This window comes from Mirounga angustirostris, unplaced genomic scaffold (assembly GCF_029215605.1).
Source record: "Mirounga angustirostris isolate CCGP_5_RB_7025 unplaced genomic scaffold, mMirAng1.0.hap1 SCAF_11, whole genome shotgun sequence".
NCBI classification, from domain to species: Eukaryota; Metazoa; Chordata; class Mammalia; order Carnivora; family Phocidae; genus Mirounga; species Mirounga angustirostris.
Genome location: NW_026991719.1, coordinates 17,507,288 through 17,525,451, shown reverse-complemented (window position 1 = coordinate 17,525,451; position 18,164 = coordinate 17,507,288). Strand labels below are relative to the sequence as shown.

Sequence of the window (18,164 nt, the reverse complement as noted above, 5' to 3'; positions counted from 1 at the left end):
GTACAGACCACAAAGGAGGCAACAGCAAGAAATAGAGAGCAGACTAGGCTGCATTTAATAAAATGAGCCATTCTTACACAAATAGGCCTTTCATTTTAACACAAAGAAGACAATCTGGTAATTGATTACATTATTAAGGAAGGCTACTTTTAGGGAATTCAACATATTCTCCTGTCAGAGAATGTCTCTGTTATCATCCAAAATCAATTTGTAGGTTCTAGTAGCATTCTGCCAAGACACCAGACTCCAATTGGCCCAAGAGTTGTTGTAGGTAAAAGGGAGGAAGGTAGGTTGGAAAGTTAATTTTTATTGAGCTCTTAATGTGTGCCTGGCATTGTGATAGGTGTTTTACATATATATCTGAAGGAAAGGAGTGAGGAAGTAGCAATAAAGTTAAATTTCTAACCCATTTCTAATTTCACTCCAGCTGATTCACTGCCCTAGTTATGTAAATTCTCACTTCCTTTCCTCTTCTCTTACCCTTGGCTCCCCTCCCCCTTAATCTCTCACTGAATCCTGAGTTTTACTTACATGATCATTAGAATTCTTCTCCTTTTGCTTGATAATTGTATAATTTGAGTTTGGGGAGGTAGTATAATAAAACTGAAGGCCTTGGAGTCAGAGAGCCTTGAGTTGCAGGCGAGTTAATCATTCTGAGTCTCAATTTCCACATACACCTTTTTTGTCTAATTATTTTAAGTAGTAAATGACATAAAATATGTAAAGTACTTAACATGATGCTTGGCACACTGTAAAAACTCAGTAAACGTTGGCTATGGTTATTATTATTATAAAAAGATAAACTGATACTTAGTTACTATGATTCACTTAAAGCCAAAAGTCAATTTCAGAGCAAAAACTGGAAGCAAGTTCCCCCAACATCATTCTGTGTCACTTTCAATATTTTAGAATATTCCTGTGATGCAAAGATGTATTTACACATTCTCACAGTATTTATGTATCATCAATCTATATAGATTTTATTAGTTCACTTGTAGTCCCTTAAAGACTTTCATATTCGTTTGGTCAACATCAAAATCTTTGCCCCACAAAGAGTATCCTTTAAACAATTTTATTTTTCATTAGAGACTAATTCCACCCACTTAGAACTGACCAACTGGAAATTGGTCCAACTATTGAACAGATGTCATATTTGTTCAGGTCACATTGCAAAAATGGAGGCAGCATAAACATTACAAGAGGGAGAAGCTGCCTGTCTACTGAAGCAGCTGCTTTATCCCACTGCCCAAATACTCATCATAGGGGACAAGAAACTTAAGTTAGGACAAACACTTTGTATAGTTTCTAGTAATGACAACTTTCTCATTATCAAAACGGTCATAGTGTGGAAAGGCTTTGCTGATGACCAGAATTCTGCATTAATTATTATTAACCTAACACCTGTATGCTTAATTTTTTAAACTTTCATTAATTTTTATTCACTTAGTTAATGAACTCATTGAAGAAACAGTGTAATTTTAATTATCAGTGTTCAGGAGCCTCTCCACAATATCATAAAGTTGTCAGTTTACTCAAATCCAAAAATGAAATGTCTTCTGCCTTCATACCAGAATCAGTGAGAAAGACTGGAGTTTTTCACACCAGTCTTCTTATCCCCAAAATATAGACTTTCCTTTTAATAGTTTCTTCTATGACTAGAACAGGCAAAAACAAATTTAGTTAAAAGGTACAATAGGAAATAATTATTCACTCTGAAGGATTAGTGAGCTATAAGTAGAATATTTACCAGAAAAAAACCCCACATTTTTTGCAAATGAAGTTTATTATATTAATAATCAGATTATTTTAACTTCATTTGTTTTAGAGAATATACTTTATTTTGGCAGATATAGAAGAAGAAAGTAAATCAACTGAGACAGAAAACAGCCCAAAGTGAAAATTATATGATGTTCATTTTCTAAAACTAACATTAAAGAAAACAGCCCTTGGAAGTCTATCCTAGACACAAAAATGCCACTGTCAAGATCTTAGCCTAGAAAGGGATTCATGAGGTTCACAGAGCAAGAAAATTTTATGAACTTATTTAGTTACATGAAATAGTTTTAAAACAAAAACTGTAGTCTTCTTTTGGGAAATGAAGACCCAATTTGGCTATTAATTTTTAAATTTGTTTAAAAAATCAACATTTAAAATAAACCAATCTACTAGACACTTCAGTGAACAAATCAATGTTAAAGTAGATGAATGAACGTATGCCCTTACAAAACATACCTACTATGAAATTCCATAGTTTGTAAAGTAAAACTTAAAAGTTTTATCCAGAAAAGGTTGAATTTGTGTGCATCATCACTTTAATTTTTAGCCCAAAGTTATTATCTCAGGTCATGGGGTATATGACATTATCCTGCACCTGTCTATATAGAAATGCATATCTAACCTCAGCCAACACCAGTATTTCCAAGCCTGGTATTAAAACTATGGTTTTTTAAAAACTATGCCTTATCTTCTGTCAAATAATTAAGAATATTGATTCAGCTATCTGAAACAAGGCTATTCAATCATTTTGTACACAAACAGGTATTTTTATTTCATTGATATCCTTTTAAAGCTTTAGCAGATCTTTATATTATTTCCTCCCACTGACTCATAAGGTAATTATACATACCACAGTCTGATGATTAACTTGAATCACTTCATCGCCAGCATGGATTTTCTTGCACCGATCTGCAGGTGACTAAATTTAACATAATGGAAATGATAAAGAACATAAATTTTATCACTCATTTCTTTTCCCTGAAAATACTACAATAAGTTCACCTCTTTAGATCAAGAAATTATTTAATCTTGAAAAAATTAAACAAAAATGACTACTAGTATTTAATATACTGTTTGCGCTCTACAGATAACTAATAATAGAAAGTAGGACTTACTTTAAAAACTGATTTCCAGTTTATTTTTTCTTCATTTCCAATTTCCAATTATTTCAAAACAAAGAAGTCTTGAAACAATATTAACCTCTATTCAACAAATTTTGAAATTCACAAAAGAATGATCTATCATAGGTCAGAATTCAAGGTAAGATAATATCCCAGAGAATTCCAGTTACTCAAATAATAACGCAAGTATACTCTTAAGAGGGTAGTTCATCTAGGATATGAACTCAACCCTCAGAATGGTATCATAACAAGAAACCAATGTATTTTTCTTCACAGCACCTTTAGGAGGTAGGCATATTATCAAATCAGACAAGTACCATGCAACAATTCTGAAAAGTGTGTAAATCATTACTATAATAGGGTTGTAACTATACTCAGTCCCTGTGCTATCTGGCTTACAATTGATCTTTTTAAAGGAGAGTATAGAAGAAAAATATCAAGCCAATGGTTCTAATCATGGTATAAAAGAAAATGATAGTTGGTATATAAAATTGAAAGAAACTGAAACAACTTCTTTCCCAGATAAGTAAAAAAGGGAATAAGTCATATAAATTATAGACTTTCAGTGTTAAATGGGACCCTAGAGATCATTTTGTCTAAACTTCTCATTTTACCTAAAAGAAAACTAAGAAACTAGGGTAGAGCAAAGCAAAATAACTTAACCACTTTAGTGAGCAGATTTACTAAGACTCAACAGAGATCTACTAATGATAAATGACTGAGGGTACCAAAAATAGTAAAACATTTTCAAGAATAAAGAATTAAATGATAAGCCATTAATATATGGTTCATATCTAAACTATTCATAGAATCAATCTTTCTTTGACCACTCACCCATTTATCAAATATTACTGAGTAATTAATATGAACAGTACATAGTACTCCACTTTTTTAATAGACCCCAGGCAATACAGAGATGCATTCCTATAAATTCTTCAAGATATAGTTCAAAATCATTTCTGTGATTATTTCTCTAGTTTCATTGGCAGCATTTATGATTCTTTCCTTTGTCTGTCTACATAAATTTAAGTACATGTTTACACACATAAACCCCTAGTTGCATTCCTTAGGAACAGCAAACTAGTTTAGTTTAAAAATTCCTTCAATACCTAGCCCCATGCCTGGAACATAGCAGACATGAAACAAAAGTTTGTTACAAGAACAAGTGAATAAATGAATGATTGGAGGAATGTACAAACAAATGAGAATGATGAATCAGTGATAGGAGTATCATTACAGTATTTCACTGCTTTAAAAATTTTAATTGGTTGACAACATACATATTACTGATATTTCTGACCCCGTATTTAATACCAAATGTAAAGTCAGTATAGCAATCCAACTGCAATGTACATTATGTATTTCACTATTCTCAAGAAACCAAGAGAAGTTAGTGGGAAAAAGGCAATAAATGATTAAAGTAGTAAGTGAATTACGTTAATTTTTTTTAAAAGAAAATGCTGGTAAAATATTGAGATCTATGACTACTTGACATTAACTAACTCCACCCCAGTCTTCTTTGAAGGAACACAGCATAAACATGTAATTTGTCAGAATTTCTAAAAGAAAAAAAAAATTCAAAGCTCAGCACCTGCTTAAGAGTAAGATGGAAGTCTGGGACAACCAAATGGAGGAATAATGATTTATTACCCTATTCAAATCTATTTTAGTGATCATGTTCAGGCTCAACACAATCACTTCACATTTCTGTAGCTCTTTATTGCATAGCCTTTCACATTTATTAGCTTATTTTCACATCAACCTAGTGAGGTATGTAGTGCAGATAATATTTCCAGTTTACAGTTGAGGAAACTAAAGCAATGGCAGGGTAAGTGACTTGCCAAAAATTACACTGCCATTAAGATGCAGAACTAATTGTAGGTCCTAGGCCTAGGGATTCTGACCCACTGCTTGCAGTGGTTCTCAAACTTCAGCATGTCTTAGAATTACCTGTTAAAACAAAATCTCTTGGGGCACCTGGGTGGCTCAGTTGGTTGGGCATCTGCCTTTGGCTCAGGTCATGGTCCCACCATCCTGGGTTTGAGCCCCACATCGGACTCCCTGCTCAGTGGGGAGCCTGCTTCTCTCTCTCCCTCTGCTGCTCCCTCTGCTTGTGTTCTCTCTTGTGTACATGCTTTCTCTCTCAAATAAATAAATAAAATCTTTAAAAAAAAAACCCAAAATAAAAAACAAAATCTCTTATTAAGAAACAGGCTGGTCTCCAGAATTTCAGATTCAGTAGTTCTGGCGGGGGGGGGGGCAAGAATATGTATCTCTAACAAGTTGCCAAGGGAGGCTGATGCTGCTGATCCAGGGAGGGACCTCACTGTGAAAACCAGTGAGTTATACCATGCTGTCACCTCACTGAATTAAGCTGAATTATAATGCATATTCAGAAAGCGTGAATTATCTGATGTTTCTTTCTTACATAAGTTTCTTAATATAACTAAACTATTTGATAGATGGAAGTTGATTCTTTTAGATGTCACAGTAACTTGTCATGAACCAGAAAATACTTAACAAAGACAAATCTCTGGCTGTGAACAGAAAACATCTGATTTACTCTAAGTAAATAGTTACTCTAAACTAAATAAAATGATTGAAATTCTTCCCAAACCAGCACTTACTAACTCAATGTGTCCTTTTAGTTTTTTCCTCTTAATCTGTTCATGTCCTCAGAAGTCAACCTCAATTACATTGAGATATAGAAGTTGTTTAACAATAAAAAGAAAAACACACCCTATAATCTGAAATGTTATAATACTTACATTTTCTGTAGTTCCAGTAATTACATGGAGGCCATCATATGTTGATTTAATATACATACCCTAGAAAAAGACAGCATCAAAAAAAAAAAAAAAAGTGAAGCGACTGGAATGTTTTCAAGTATATTACACAATCATTTACAAAAAAATTATCCTATCAAAATTGCCACATGCTCCATGAATCCATATTCAATAATGCCACGTTTAAACTAGTAAAAAATTCCTATCTGAATGTTCTGGTTTCTAAAGTTTGCCCGAAGAAGCCTATCCTCAACTTAATCAAATAACTACTTGGTAAGTAAATTGCCTGTGAAACTTATAAAATGTAGCATGGTAATTCAATATTCTGAAGAAAGAACGCACCTTACTCCCCCAACAGTCCTTACTATTTGTTCTGTGGCAAAATAAAAGTAATAATGGGAAATTCAAATATTGGTTATTAGCATATTATACTTGATACATATTACACAACAAAAAGTAGGTTTCTACAGAGCCACTTCAACTACAACCAACTAGAGACAGAAGAGTGATAAAATATTGCTAATGTAAACTTTTTTCTCCATCTCTTTTGTGAAATCCTGTATTTCCTGCCTTTATTTTCATTGATGAAGTTTTAATAATTATATCCAACACTTCTATATCAATAATTAAGAGATAATGTGTGGCAAGCCCTCCTCCTAATAAAAAGGGTGAGATTCCATTTCCCATTTAAATAAAGCCATTTTAGAAAATGCTTTATTACACTTTAAAGATTATCTAGAAATCCTGAAATTATGTCAGCTTTATGAGCAAACAAAAACTTTAAATTATGGACAGTGGGAGAACTTGAAAGGGAAAAAAATCACAAGAAAATATTCACATTGTAAATGTTAAAATATTTTCATTTAAGTAAAAAAAAAGATGGGAAAAAAAGAGATTTTTCTTCCTCTCTAAGGAAGATTGTTACTTTTCTCTTTGGGAAAAAATTACCCAAGTTTTACTTACACAAGTGCCTTGCATTTCAAAATATTGATTAAAAAATAAAAAAATATGAATTTTAATGAACTCAAAGTCTAAAATATAATGGACTTAACAATAACCAACAATATTATTTCAGAAAAGCATTAATTTTAGCACTTATATAGACAATTACTATAACGTTAATTTCCCATACCTTTAGGTTAATTATATATTTAGATAAGTGAATGTATCTGTATTTCATTGGAAATAAGTAAGAAATAAAAACAAGAAGCAATAAAGTTCATGGGATGGTACTATTAAAAAACTGGGTAGGCGTGAATTCTGAAGTCATTTCAGTAATGTCTCATGTCTAAAATGTTGGTGCCTGTTCCAAAAATGGATAAGCCTGGATCACTAACGTGAAAGAAAATGAATGTGATTTAAAAGGTATTCATTTACCTGTGAACTCTAGTATTTTAAATGCAACTTCATTATTTCATATAAAATAAATAACCTCAACAGAAGTACATATAGAAATTAATTAAGAAATTGGCTAGCTGTTGTTGCCTATGACCATGTGGTAATATTCAAGCTTACACTGATGCCAAGTGTACAGCATACTTACTTTTTACGTTCATACTTATCCCATTATTTATGGGAGAGTAAATATAATGATGCTATTATAGAACTTAGAAGAGGACAAGATCTTTGTCATCATTTTCCTCCAGGAATTAACAAAATTACAACAGATTAATAAAGAATCTTAAAGTATATTTGTAAGAGCTAAACACTAAATTTTGTCTCAGTTTTTTTACACAGAAGGACTGTGAGAGAATAAAGTGGGAAAAGACAGGGAAAGAAACAGTATATATTACTTGGAAATACAAAACAACCATCACTTATCATTCTCTATCACCATCATCACGGAAAGCTACTGGTTACAATGTACCAGGGACTGTTCTACTTCACAATAGCCAATGTGGTATAAACTATCATTACTCCTGTTTTTTTTTTTATATTTTAAAAAATATTTTATTTATTTATTTGAGAGAGAGAGTGAGAGCACGAGAGGGGTGAGGGTCAGAGGGAGAAGCAGACTCCCCGCTGAGTGGGGAGCCTGATGCAGGACTGGATCCTGAGACTCCAGGATCATGACCTGAGCCGAAGACAGATGCTTAACCAACTGACCAACCCAGAGGCCCCTCACTACTTCTGTTTTAGAGATAAAGAAACTGAGGCACAGAGAAGCTGGGGAGTCTGCCCAAGGTGGTGAGGCCAGGTTTCAAGCCTAAGCAGCCTGACTCCAGACCACACTTTCAACCTCTAGGCTCCTGACTTATCGATTTATTAATAGGACAGTTGTGCACCTTCACTTTTCTTATTATAACATAATATTTGGCAACTGTAGGTATTAAAGTCAACTATTCACTGTTTAACATCTATGCTAAAAGACTGAGACCTCTTTAGCACACATGTACTATGTGCAATGTGGTTATAAAGAGTAACTGGGTCTCCTATTTTACAAATTTATTTTATTGCCCCATCTCCTCTGAAAATGGTAGGCAGAAGTTGATTATGTTTCTCTCTACATTTCTTTCAACACTGCATATTACTGATTATGAATTCAGGTATTTGACAAGAGCTCTAAATAGTCTCATTAATGATTGGGTCATAGAGAAAGTTTAATATCCTAAAATAAATGTTTAGAAAAGGCAATATAGTCATAGAGATAATAAAAACTCATGGACATAATCTAGTTGTGTCTCTGGAAATAAAATTTGTGTGCAATTATTACACACACCAGGAACCTCAAAAGTGGCAACTGTAAGCTAAAGCAGGTATCTGTTATTTAAAGGAAGAAAATCTCATCATTATTTATATATAATTAAATGCTATATGACTTATATTAAAGTTAATTTTTTCAGAAGGATAAAAATATTTTTAAAATGCTTAAAGGAGGATCTAACTATGTATACAGAATTCAATTCTAGCAACCTCACAGAAGCAATTTTAAAACTGCCACAAAGAACGAAGATACTGTTTCATTCAATATTTTCATTTTTAACCTTAATAAGCCACTTGTTGTAAATGCTTTTAATAATCAAAACTGACTTCATTCTTTTTATTTCCCTCTGGTAGTATTAATGAGAAAAATGGCCAAAAAAGTCAGGTACCCAAAGAAAGTAAAAGAAGCAAGTTGCTTGGATGATGTTTCAAATTAATCATCTTCCAAATAATGAAGAGTCCACAGAACTACAGCTGATCACTTGTTCATCTCTGAGAAAGGGTCAAACAGCAGTACATGTAATTCAAATGGCTCTTTTTCTGGAACTGAGACAAATCTGGTCTTCCATTTCATCAAAACCTTTATTCTTCCTTCTTTCTTCTTCTTTTTTCTTTAAACAATTAATTAATTCTGGAGCTGACTTGAACAGCTCCCTCTTTCCTGCTTAGCTTGCCAAAATGACATTTGCTTCACTTGATCTCCAAATGTCAGTTAGCCAATGGGAGCCAAAGCAACCTCACAGTCAAGTCAATAGAATAAAGCATATTTGAGGATAATCCAAGTGTCTAATAGCAAAAGAGCTCTCTGAAGCCAAGAGGCTTCCCTAAGGATGTCCCCCCAAGCCCCTTCCTCTCTATTGAACTCATCTCTTGGTTCTGATCTAGTTTTGATATGTTCCAATAGCTCTTATTCTCCCTCCTTTAATTTTCTGCTAATCATTGTTGTTTAAAAGCATTTTAGAAGCTAGTTGCATATTTTAATCATAACAAGTACATTTCCCATCATTCGTTATAATGCTTAGAACTCTCAAAACTAAGAAATCCTAGGGGATTTTACTAATTAGGTAGAAAGCTGATGAACAATCTATCCAGTTTATCAGTGGAGAACCAAGCAATTACCTTTTGCCTATGAAAGATGTTGTTTTGAAACTCGCAGAAGACCTTCTGCAGATGTTTTAAGCTAATTAAACTTCCTTAAAGCTTGGTATTCTCCTACCTTTATTTCTTTCCTTCATTTACCATTTAGACATTTCCTATGGCTAAGCACATGCTAAATGTTACCAAAATCCTCAGATCTATTTATTTCAAATGTGACTGACTAAACTTGCTTAATGTATCTGATTTTTAAAATGATTCCTTGAATAAATCATAAAAATTTCTATTTAGGCATCTCTTTAACATGAATCACAAGAAATAGTTTTTATTTCACTTTTTAAAAGATTTTATTTATTTATTTGACAGAGAGAGACACAGCGAGAGAGGGAACACAAGCAGGGGGAGTGGGAGAGGGAGAAGCAGGCTTCCCGTGGAGCAGGGAGCCCGATGCGGGGCTCGATCCCAGGACCCTGGGATCATGACCTGAGCCGAAGGCAGATGCTTAATGACTGAGCCACCCAGGTGCCCCCGCTTTGGCAATTCCAACTTTAAATGTGGAATAATGGAACAAGCTTTGTTAAGATGTACTTTATGGAGATATACCTGGACTTAACCCTGCCTCTATTGTATATTACCTATGTGACACAGGGCAAATTGGTGAAGATCTGTGACTCCATTTTCTCATTTGCAAAATAAGAAAGTATCTACTCTAAAGAGTTGTGAGAAAATACTTGACAAATGGTAAGCACTCAGGTATTTTCTTTTCCAGCTCTTTCTCAGACTAACTGAATCTGGTTGTTAGCATTTTAAGATCACGACTGTTTCAAAGGCTGGACCCAGATCTACCTCTTCCAAATTCAAAAAATAAAAGACATGTCCAAGGCTATACCTTTCATTAAAAACAAGTCAAGATTTCATAATGTCAATTAACACTGTACTGATTCACTTCATATGGTTACTATTTCCCATGATTTCAGTGGAAATTAGTGGGGGGAAAAATCAGGCTCTTTTCTCCAAATCCTGTCCTTAGCACCACAGACTCATAGAGCGAGAGGAAGCCTCAAGGTTGATCTAGTCCACCCTCCCTTCCCGGCCCCAACATTCTACACGTGAAAATAGCAAGGCCAAGGAGGTTAAATTTACTCCTCCACCTCCTCAAGATCACACTCACAGCTATATTTTATGTAAGTGATTTGTATTCAGGTGTCCTGACTCCTAGTCTAATATAATATATATTAATTCTTAATTTCCCACTCTACAAATCATGCTGACACAGCTTCCTTTCCTTTATAACTACTGAAAAGGGAAATATAGAAAGGAAACTCTTCAATATTATAGGTTGAAAGCTGCTTTAAATGAAACTGGACTGTGTAAAGATAACCAAAAGGAATAGTAAGAATTTAAAATTATAAATATTACTTCAAATAAGTTTATAAATGCTAAAAATAAACTCTTAAAATTAAAATTAGATATTACACTTATAGGCTATGATGATGACATACTTGCTGGCTATGTCTGACATAATGATTTCCATCTTCCTAGGAAAACACTGATAAAAGCCACAAAAGCATGAAAAACTACAGTTACCAAAAAGTAACTTGCCAAGTATCAGCAGAAAAGTTACTTTATTGAATAGATGGCCTCACTCTGAAAATTCACTGTTAGGAATTGAAGAAAAGCCACATAAAAATTAAACTTGCTTAGAGGTCTTTAAGAATATTACCTGAATTATATTATTTCCAAGATTTCTATTTTCTAAAATATCAATAATTATATCCTAGGAAAATTCATCCACAGGGAGAAAGTAGCAACACTGCAGCACCAAACTAACAAGCCATAGTTGTGTAGCGGGTAAGATGTTCTCCAGCCAGTTTCTTGTTTTCTGTCTCTCGCTCTCATTAATATTAATTTTATATGCTTTCTTCCTAGAGGCCTACTAAAGAAAAAACTCTCCTTTGGGTTAAATTTAGAATCAATACAATTTTTAATCAAGTGAACAAAATATAGAAGATGATTATCTTTATTATTACATAATAAAAAATACATCTCCTAGATGTCAGCCTAGTTTTGGCAAAACCCACCTGCTTACTCACCCTTGTAAGAAAGAACGGATGTGAGTTATAAACAATATCGGGTTTGTCTAGCTTACACAACCTAAGGGAAAAGAGTCCTATTAAAACCACAACAAACCAAAGCAAAACAAACAAAACACCTACTTGCAAGGGTAGGTAACACTGGTTCTTAGTATAAAACTCTTAAACTTCCTTTAAACCTAAGGAACTTTGGTAGGGGGTGAAAGAACGTAATAAAAGCTAATTTAATACCAAAGTAAACAAGATAATTTAGAAATCTCATTTTAAATTCTCTTTCATTTTCATTTATCTTCATAAAACTTCTTATAGTGACAAAATCCCACTACTTTAATTTATCCCTAGAAAAAAAATACCAAAATATTCAAAGTTCATTAGAATTTATGGATTCCCATATTTGGATGCCGCTTTGCCCACATCATTAGCTGTCCACTGATGGATGGTGGCTTTGACAAATATGGTAGCTCTTACCAGCCCTTCACTTGGTTTGATGTTTGCCAGCTGAATCACTTCTAGGTGTGCAGACTGTGAAACCAGAGGATCTGATGACAGGGATATGATGTGGTCACAGACTCCAGAAAGAGTTTTACACTGAAAGAAAAAAATTATGGTAAACACATGTTGTTTATAACATATGAATCACTTTTTGTTTTAACTTTCTTACAAGGAAAAATAAAAGAAATAGTAGAAGTAGTTAACATTTTAGTGTATAAAATCTGCATAAGAAAGGTATTCAGGTGAAAAAACACACACACACACAACATAATTCTAAATTATGGATATAGGAGCTAAATATCGAAGTATTCAAGAAAGTTATGGGTTTGTTTCTATTACTTTATTATTTGATTCGTCAGACGTAAAATCAAATGATTGTTTCTAAACAAGCTTAATAATCTGAGAAATTCTTGATAATAACCATTGGATTGAACTGAACTCAATAATTTCCAAAACACCGATGATCATGATCCAAAAAGTTTAAAAAAAATCCAGTCAACGACCAGGAAGATGAATCTTCCAAATCTGCTCAGTGAACTCCTCCTACTTATTTGTCTAGACTTTACTGCTCAAGGTTACCTTAGTATAAAGTTTCCTACCTCCTCCAGGCAAAGTTCGCCACTTCCTCAATACTGGTTTCTCAGCATTCTGTGAAGTCTGAAATTGTCTAATTTCATTCTGAAGCCCTCTGGAGGCAGGAACCACGTCCTACTCATCTCTGACTTCTCTTCTTCCCCTCCCCCTACCAACCACCCACAGCAGGTAGAGAGATCCTACAACATATAAGGTACTCAATAAATATGAGCTGAATAAACTGAAGAGCAAATGAGCTTTAACACTTATTAGAGCACCTGGATTGAGGACAGAAAGCCAGTACTTTAGGTTAGGATAAATCCATTCATGCTGCTTATAGAATAAATTTAAAATGTTACATCCATAATGATATGGTCAAGAGTTAGACATGGTAAAATCATGAAGAAAGTGGAACATAAGTGACTGAAGCTTGGAGTATACTCCCCTCAAATATGCTGGCCCTTAGATGCTTCAGACTCTCACTGTACTTACTGAAACCTGGTGTCCATCATTTGGTTTATTATTTATTATTGTTATTATTATTTTACCTTTATTGTGGGAAGAGCCATTATTTTGCAGCAATCAAGGTGTGTTCTTCTATCCATTTCCAAGATGTCACATTTGTTCTGGGACCACTGCATTGCTCTATTAATAAGGGAGACAGTTCTCTCTGCCTGGTCAAGATAATAAGGACTCTCTTTTTATTTGCTGCATTCTGTACATGGCCCATGGCCTCTCAGTCTGTGCTGGGTTCAGCTTCCTCACACCAAACAAACTGCAAAGCTAAATTTCTCTCGTAATTGCACTCTTTTTTGCATCTGCTTCTCAAGGCTGCACTTTTATTGTAGCCATCAACCTCCAGAGCCAGACATCAGCCGGCAAGATACCAATACCCATGGAAAGAACGTGGGCTTGATATGAAGACAGATGTGGGCAATCACCACACTGCTAGTTACTTGCTGTGTAACTGTCAGCAAGTTATTTTATACACTTGAGGCTCAATTTCCTCTGGTAGAAAATGGGGTAATAAAAATTGCTGTATATGGTTTATATGACAAATCAGGTTAATATATAAAAAAAGAGCCTAATATGGCTCCTATCCAAAGAACACACTAAATAAAAGCTTATTTCTCCCCGGTTGCTTTTTCTACCCTCAAAGGGCTTAATCCTTACTCATGGGATGAATTATCTCATTACTCTTCATTACATGGCTTTGTTGACCATGTTACAATGACCAGTAACCATACTGCATGGTCATGATGGGACAGTTCACATTTCTTTACTCTCTCTGATGTTCAAATCTTAGTGCTCACATATAATGAAAGTATTTACCCTGAAGAGCTGCTAAGCATAGTGCCAAGAGGAAGACCACCTCCCAGAACTTGGGAATCCTACAGAGCCAGATGTGGGCACGTGCCCTGTGCAGTTGCACAAGGGCCTGCGCTTAGTATTATGCTCTGCTCTTACGGTCTTGGGATTTTCCACTGTTTTTGAATAAGGGAGGGACTTGACGTTTTTATTTTGCACTAGGTCTCACATATTATGTAGCACATCCTGGGACCCCAGTTGTGTGTGTGTACGTGTGTGTGTGTATGCTTTAAATCCTCTTGACAATATTCATCAGCAGCCATGGGGAAAAGGACAGAATGGCAGCACTTAACATACAATAACTGGCTGATGTTTGAAAGGGAAGAGAACACTTTGGGGCAGGTTTAAATCTTTTAGCTATTCCTTTCCTCTCATGTGTGGGTACATTTTCATTCTTATTTTCTCTTTATCTCAAAGGGGGAGATAATACAGTTAATTCTTAAAGAATTTTTCAATAGGATACTTGGATTGCATGATAATCTAAAGGATATATTAATCTAAATCAGTATGCCAAAAGAAATCTAATAATCTAAAGGATATATATGTTTATATATATAAATATATATGTTTATACATATATATTAATCTAAATCAGTACATTAAAAAGAAATCTTCATAGTTTCTACAAACTGAAATATTTCAAGAGTCCAAAGCATAAGTAAATAGGAAAGTAATGGACGTATATAAATGGCTCAATATGTGTACATTACAACATTCAGGGCCTCATAGAACACTCTGGTAATGAGCAAGAGTAGCTCTTGTATTCAGGCACTGGAAGCACTTAGAAGTGGGGTAGAAGGAGGAAAGGCGGAAATACTAGACTGGAGATGTGTTTACAAAAAAGAAAATACCAATTAAATCCACCGTATTAAGTTGCAAATCATTTTCTCTGATTCCTCTTCTTGAGTAATTTTGTTTGCCAAATACTTGCTATGTGCAAGGTCTGCTGGAATACAAAAGATGAGTAAAACATTGACTTTACCAGAAAAGCCATCAGGATTTAACAGATTAAAGATCTTGAAAAAAATAATAGAAAGACTTAGAAAAGAAACTCCACTAGAACCTTGCTGCCTATTTTAGAGATAATGTACTAGAACCTTTATATTGTAGTATTTGGCACTTGACTAAGGAAGCCAGTTAGAAGGGATATAAAATGGCCTGGCTTTATATGCTAATTCTGTACTCATTACTGCATCATACATCAAGCCACTGCAGGAAACCACATTAAGAATACTAGGCAAATCTGCAACGATGTGGATGGAACTGGAGGGTGTTATGCTGAGCAAAATAAGTCAATCAGAGAAAGACATGTATCATATGACCTCACTGATATGAGGAATTCTTAATTTCAGGAAACAAACTGAAGGTTGCTGGAGTGGGGGGTGGGGTGGGAGGGATGGGTGGCTGGGTGATAGACACTGGGGAGGGTATGTGCTATGGTGAGTGCTGTTAATTGTGCAAGACTGTTGAATCACAGATCTGTACCTCTGAAACAAATAATGCAATATATGTTAAGAAAAAAAAAGAAGAAGAAGATAGCAGGAGGGGAAGAATGAAGGGGGGGAAATCGGAGGGGGAGACAAACCATGAGAGATGATGGACTCTGAAAAACAAACTGAGGGTTCTAGAGGGGAGGGGGGTGGGAGAATGGGTTAGCCTGGTGATGGGTATTAAAGAGGGCACGTTCTGCATGGAGCACTGGGTGTTATGCACAAAGAATGAATCATGGAACACTACATCAAAAACTAATGATGTATAGTGATTAACATAACAATAAAAATACTTAAAAAAAAAAAGAATACTAGGCAAAGTTCCAGGGAAGTTATTTAACACATTCTTGTAAAAAATAAATTTGCTCATTCAGTAAAATCGTGTGATATTATGTTGTTACCATTCTAAAGCACAGTATTATCTATGCTACTTAATAGTATATTCTAGAAAAAGAAAACTATCAGATGGTAAGAAAAATACATCCTTTATTATTATAAGTGAACATCAATGTTACAGAGCACCTACCACATGTCTGGCACAATGCTAAATAGTTGACCTTTGAAGAGCATGGGTTTCAACTGAGTGGGTCCACTTATATGCAGAATTTTTAGAGTACAGTCCTGTGAATGTATTTTCTCTTCCTTAGGATTTCCTTAATAACATTTTCTTTTCTCTAGCTTACTTTATTGTAAGAACACACTATAAATACATATAACATACAAAATATGTGTTAATCAGCTATCTCATAGGTAAGGCCTCTGGTCAACAGTAGGCTATTTAATAGTTAAAGGTTTTGTGGAGTCAAAAGTTATATGTGGGTTTTCAGCTATATAGTGGTTCAGTGCATTGTTCAAAGGTCAATCATGCTTCATATTCATTATATCATTTATCCTTATAACAAGTTCCTGAAGTAGATATTATCTTAGCCAGCATAGCGGAGGAGAAAGCAAGGCAAAATAAGCAGATCAAGGTCATTGCCTTGGCAGAAGAAGGACTTGAATTCTTAATCATTATGCTTACCATCTCTTATTTCAATCCTTAAGTTTCAACTTGTTTTTGATCAATTTCATTTTGTATTGCTTAAAACTTAGGTCTGTATTAAATGGATGTTATACAGCACATTTAAACTACATAGTATAATGAAATATAAGCCAATCTTGCAAGCCTTCTTGCAATTTAGAACGCCATTTAGATAAGGAGTAGTAGATTTGAGACTGTGAAAGGCACAGCTCTCCGGGAAAACTTAAAGTCATTTTAGCAGCAAAAGAACAACTCTATTCTAGCTAGAAGATGACTTGGTAATCACTTGTATCAAGGGCATTCTTCTGCTATTTTTCGCAATATTCATACCAAAGAATTTTAAATTCTATTTATCTTTAATTCTAAAAACAGAAAGAAAAACTTGAACCTAAAATTAAAGTCTAGTAAATAACATGCCTTTAATAAAGCTAAAGGGAACATAAGATGGCAATGAGTATTATAACTGACCCTGTGGATTCTGTTATAAGCTATCCAAGATGGTGACAAAAAAATAGTGACTAAACAGCAGTTGACAAACAAGGCTAGCTATAACTCAAGAACCTTTTAAAACAAAAGAGGGTCATGGGCTAGAATCAGTGGTACTGTGACTTTTTTCTTCCCTCAGTAGTTCATATTAATTTCAGTTATGATTTAATATAATAGAACATATTTTTGGAATGAAATGGAAAGTTTTCATATTCTGTTCTACATACATAATATATTTTATATATATTTGCATATATGTGTATGGCTAGTTCACCTAAAACTAAAAGTTCTAAAGGGAAAAAAGATCCGAGGACAGCACGTTTAGTATAAAACAAATGGTTTTAAAACAGTTGTAAAAGCCACATTTTAGGGGTTGCCTGGGTGGCTAAGTTGGTTAAGGGTCTGCATTCGGCTTGGGTTGTGGTCACAGGTCCTGGGATAGAGTCCTGCATCTGGCTCCCTGCTCACTGGGGAGTCTGCTTCTCCCTCTCCCTCTCCCCCTGCTCATGTGAGCTCTCTCTCTCTCGCTCACTCTCTCTCTCAAATAAATAAATAAAATCTTTTAAAAAAGCAACATTTTAGTCTCTGTGGAGATTCAAAAAACAGCAACCTTACATTAATTATATTAATATATAATACATTATATATTAATAATAACAGCATTATTTCATTATCACCAACTTTATCAAGTACTTATTAATACGTGAAGTTTCAGCTATTGTATTTCAAAAGGGAAACACAGTAAGTACTCTAAGTACAAACAATATTGAAAAGCTAAGGGATAGGAAAGAAGTCTTTCCTATGTTGGTTAGCATTGGAGCATACTAAGGCATGACTGAGCTACTCAAAGTATTTTTATTTACATTTTTCTAAATAAATGAAGTACTGGGTCAGTTATTCTGAGTGTACTGGAGGAAGTGAATGGAACTACCTTTGGATTAAAAAATTAGAAATTCATTTGATATAAGAAAGAACTTCAGGCTCATAAGCTTAACAAAAGATTTTATAAAAAAAAAAAGACTACAAAAGGACATTTCTACTTTTTAAGGCATATACATATATACAAGGAAGAATATAAAACCAAGACAAAATGGGGGAAACAACAAACAGATGCATATACATTTTAAGAAGGCAACAATGATGTGAAAGCTACAATTTAA

At 34.3% G+C, this 18,164-nt stretch overlaps 1 protein-coding gene across 4 annotated transcripts in view; it reads right to left on the bottom strand.

The window, feature by feature from the left end:
- Positions 1-18,164, bottom strand: part of CNKSR2 (connector enhancer of kinase suppressor of Ras 2) — a 275,032-nt gene that overhangs the window by 132,744 nt on the left and 124,124 nt on the right. For all 4 annotated transcript variants that reach the window (XM_045875847.3, XM_045875864.3, XM_045875838.3 and 1 more), the window contains exons 6-8: positions 12,043-12,162; positions 5,666-5,725; positions 2,627-2,695 (exon numbers count right to left, since the gene is read on the bottom strand). In XM_045875847.3, the coding sequence (XP_045731803.1) occupies positions 2,627-2,695; positions 5,666-5,725; positions 12,043-12,162 (249 nt within the window). The remainder of the gene's footprint in view (positions 1-2,626; positions 2,696-5,665; positions 5,726-12,042; positions 12,163-18,164) is intronic.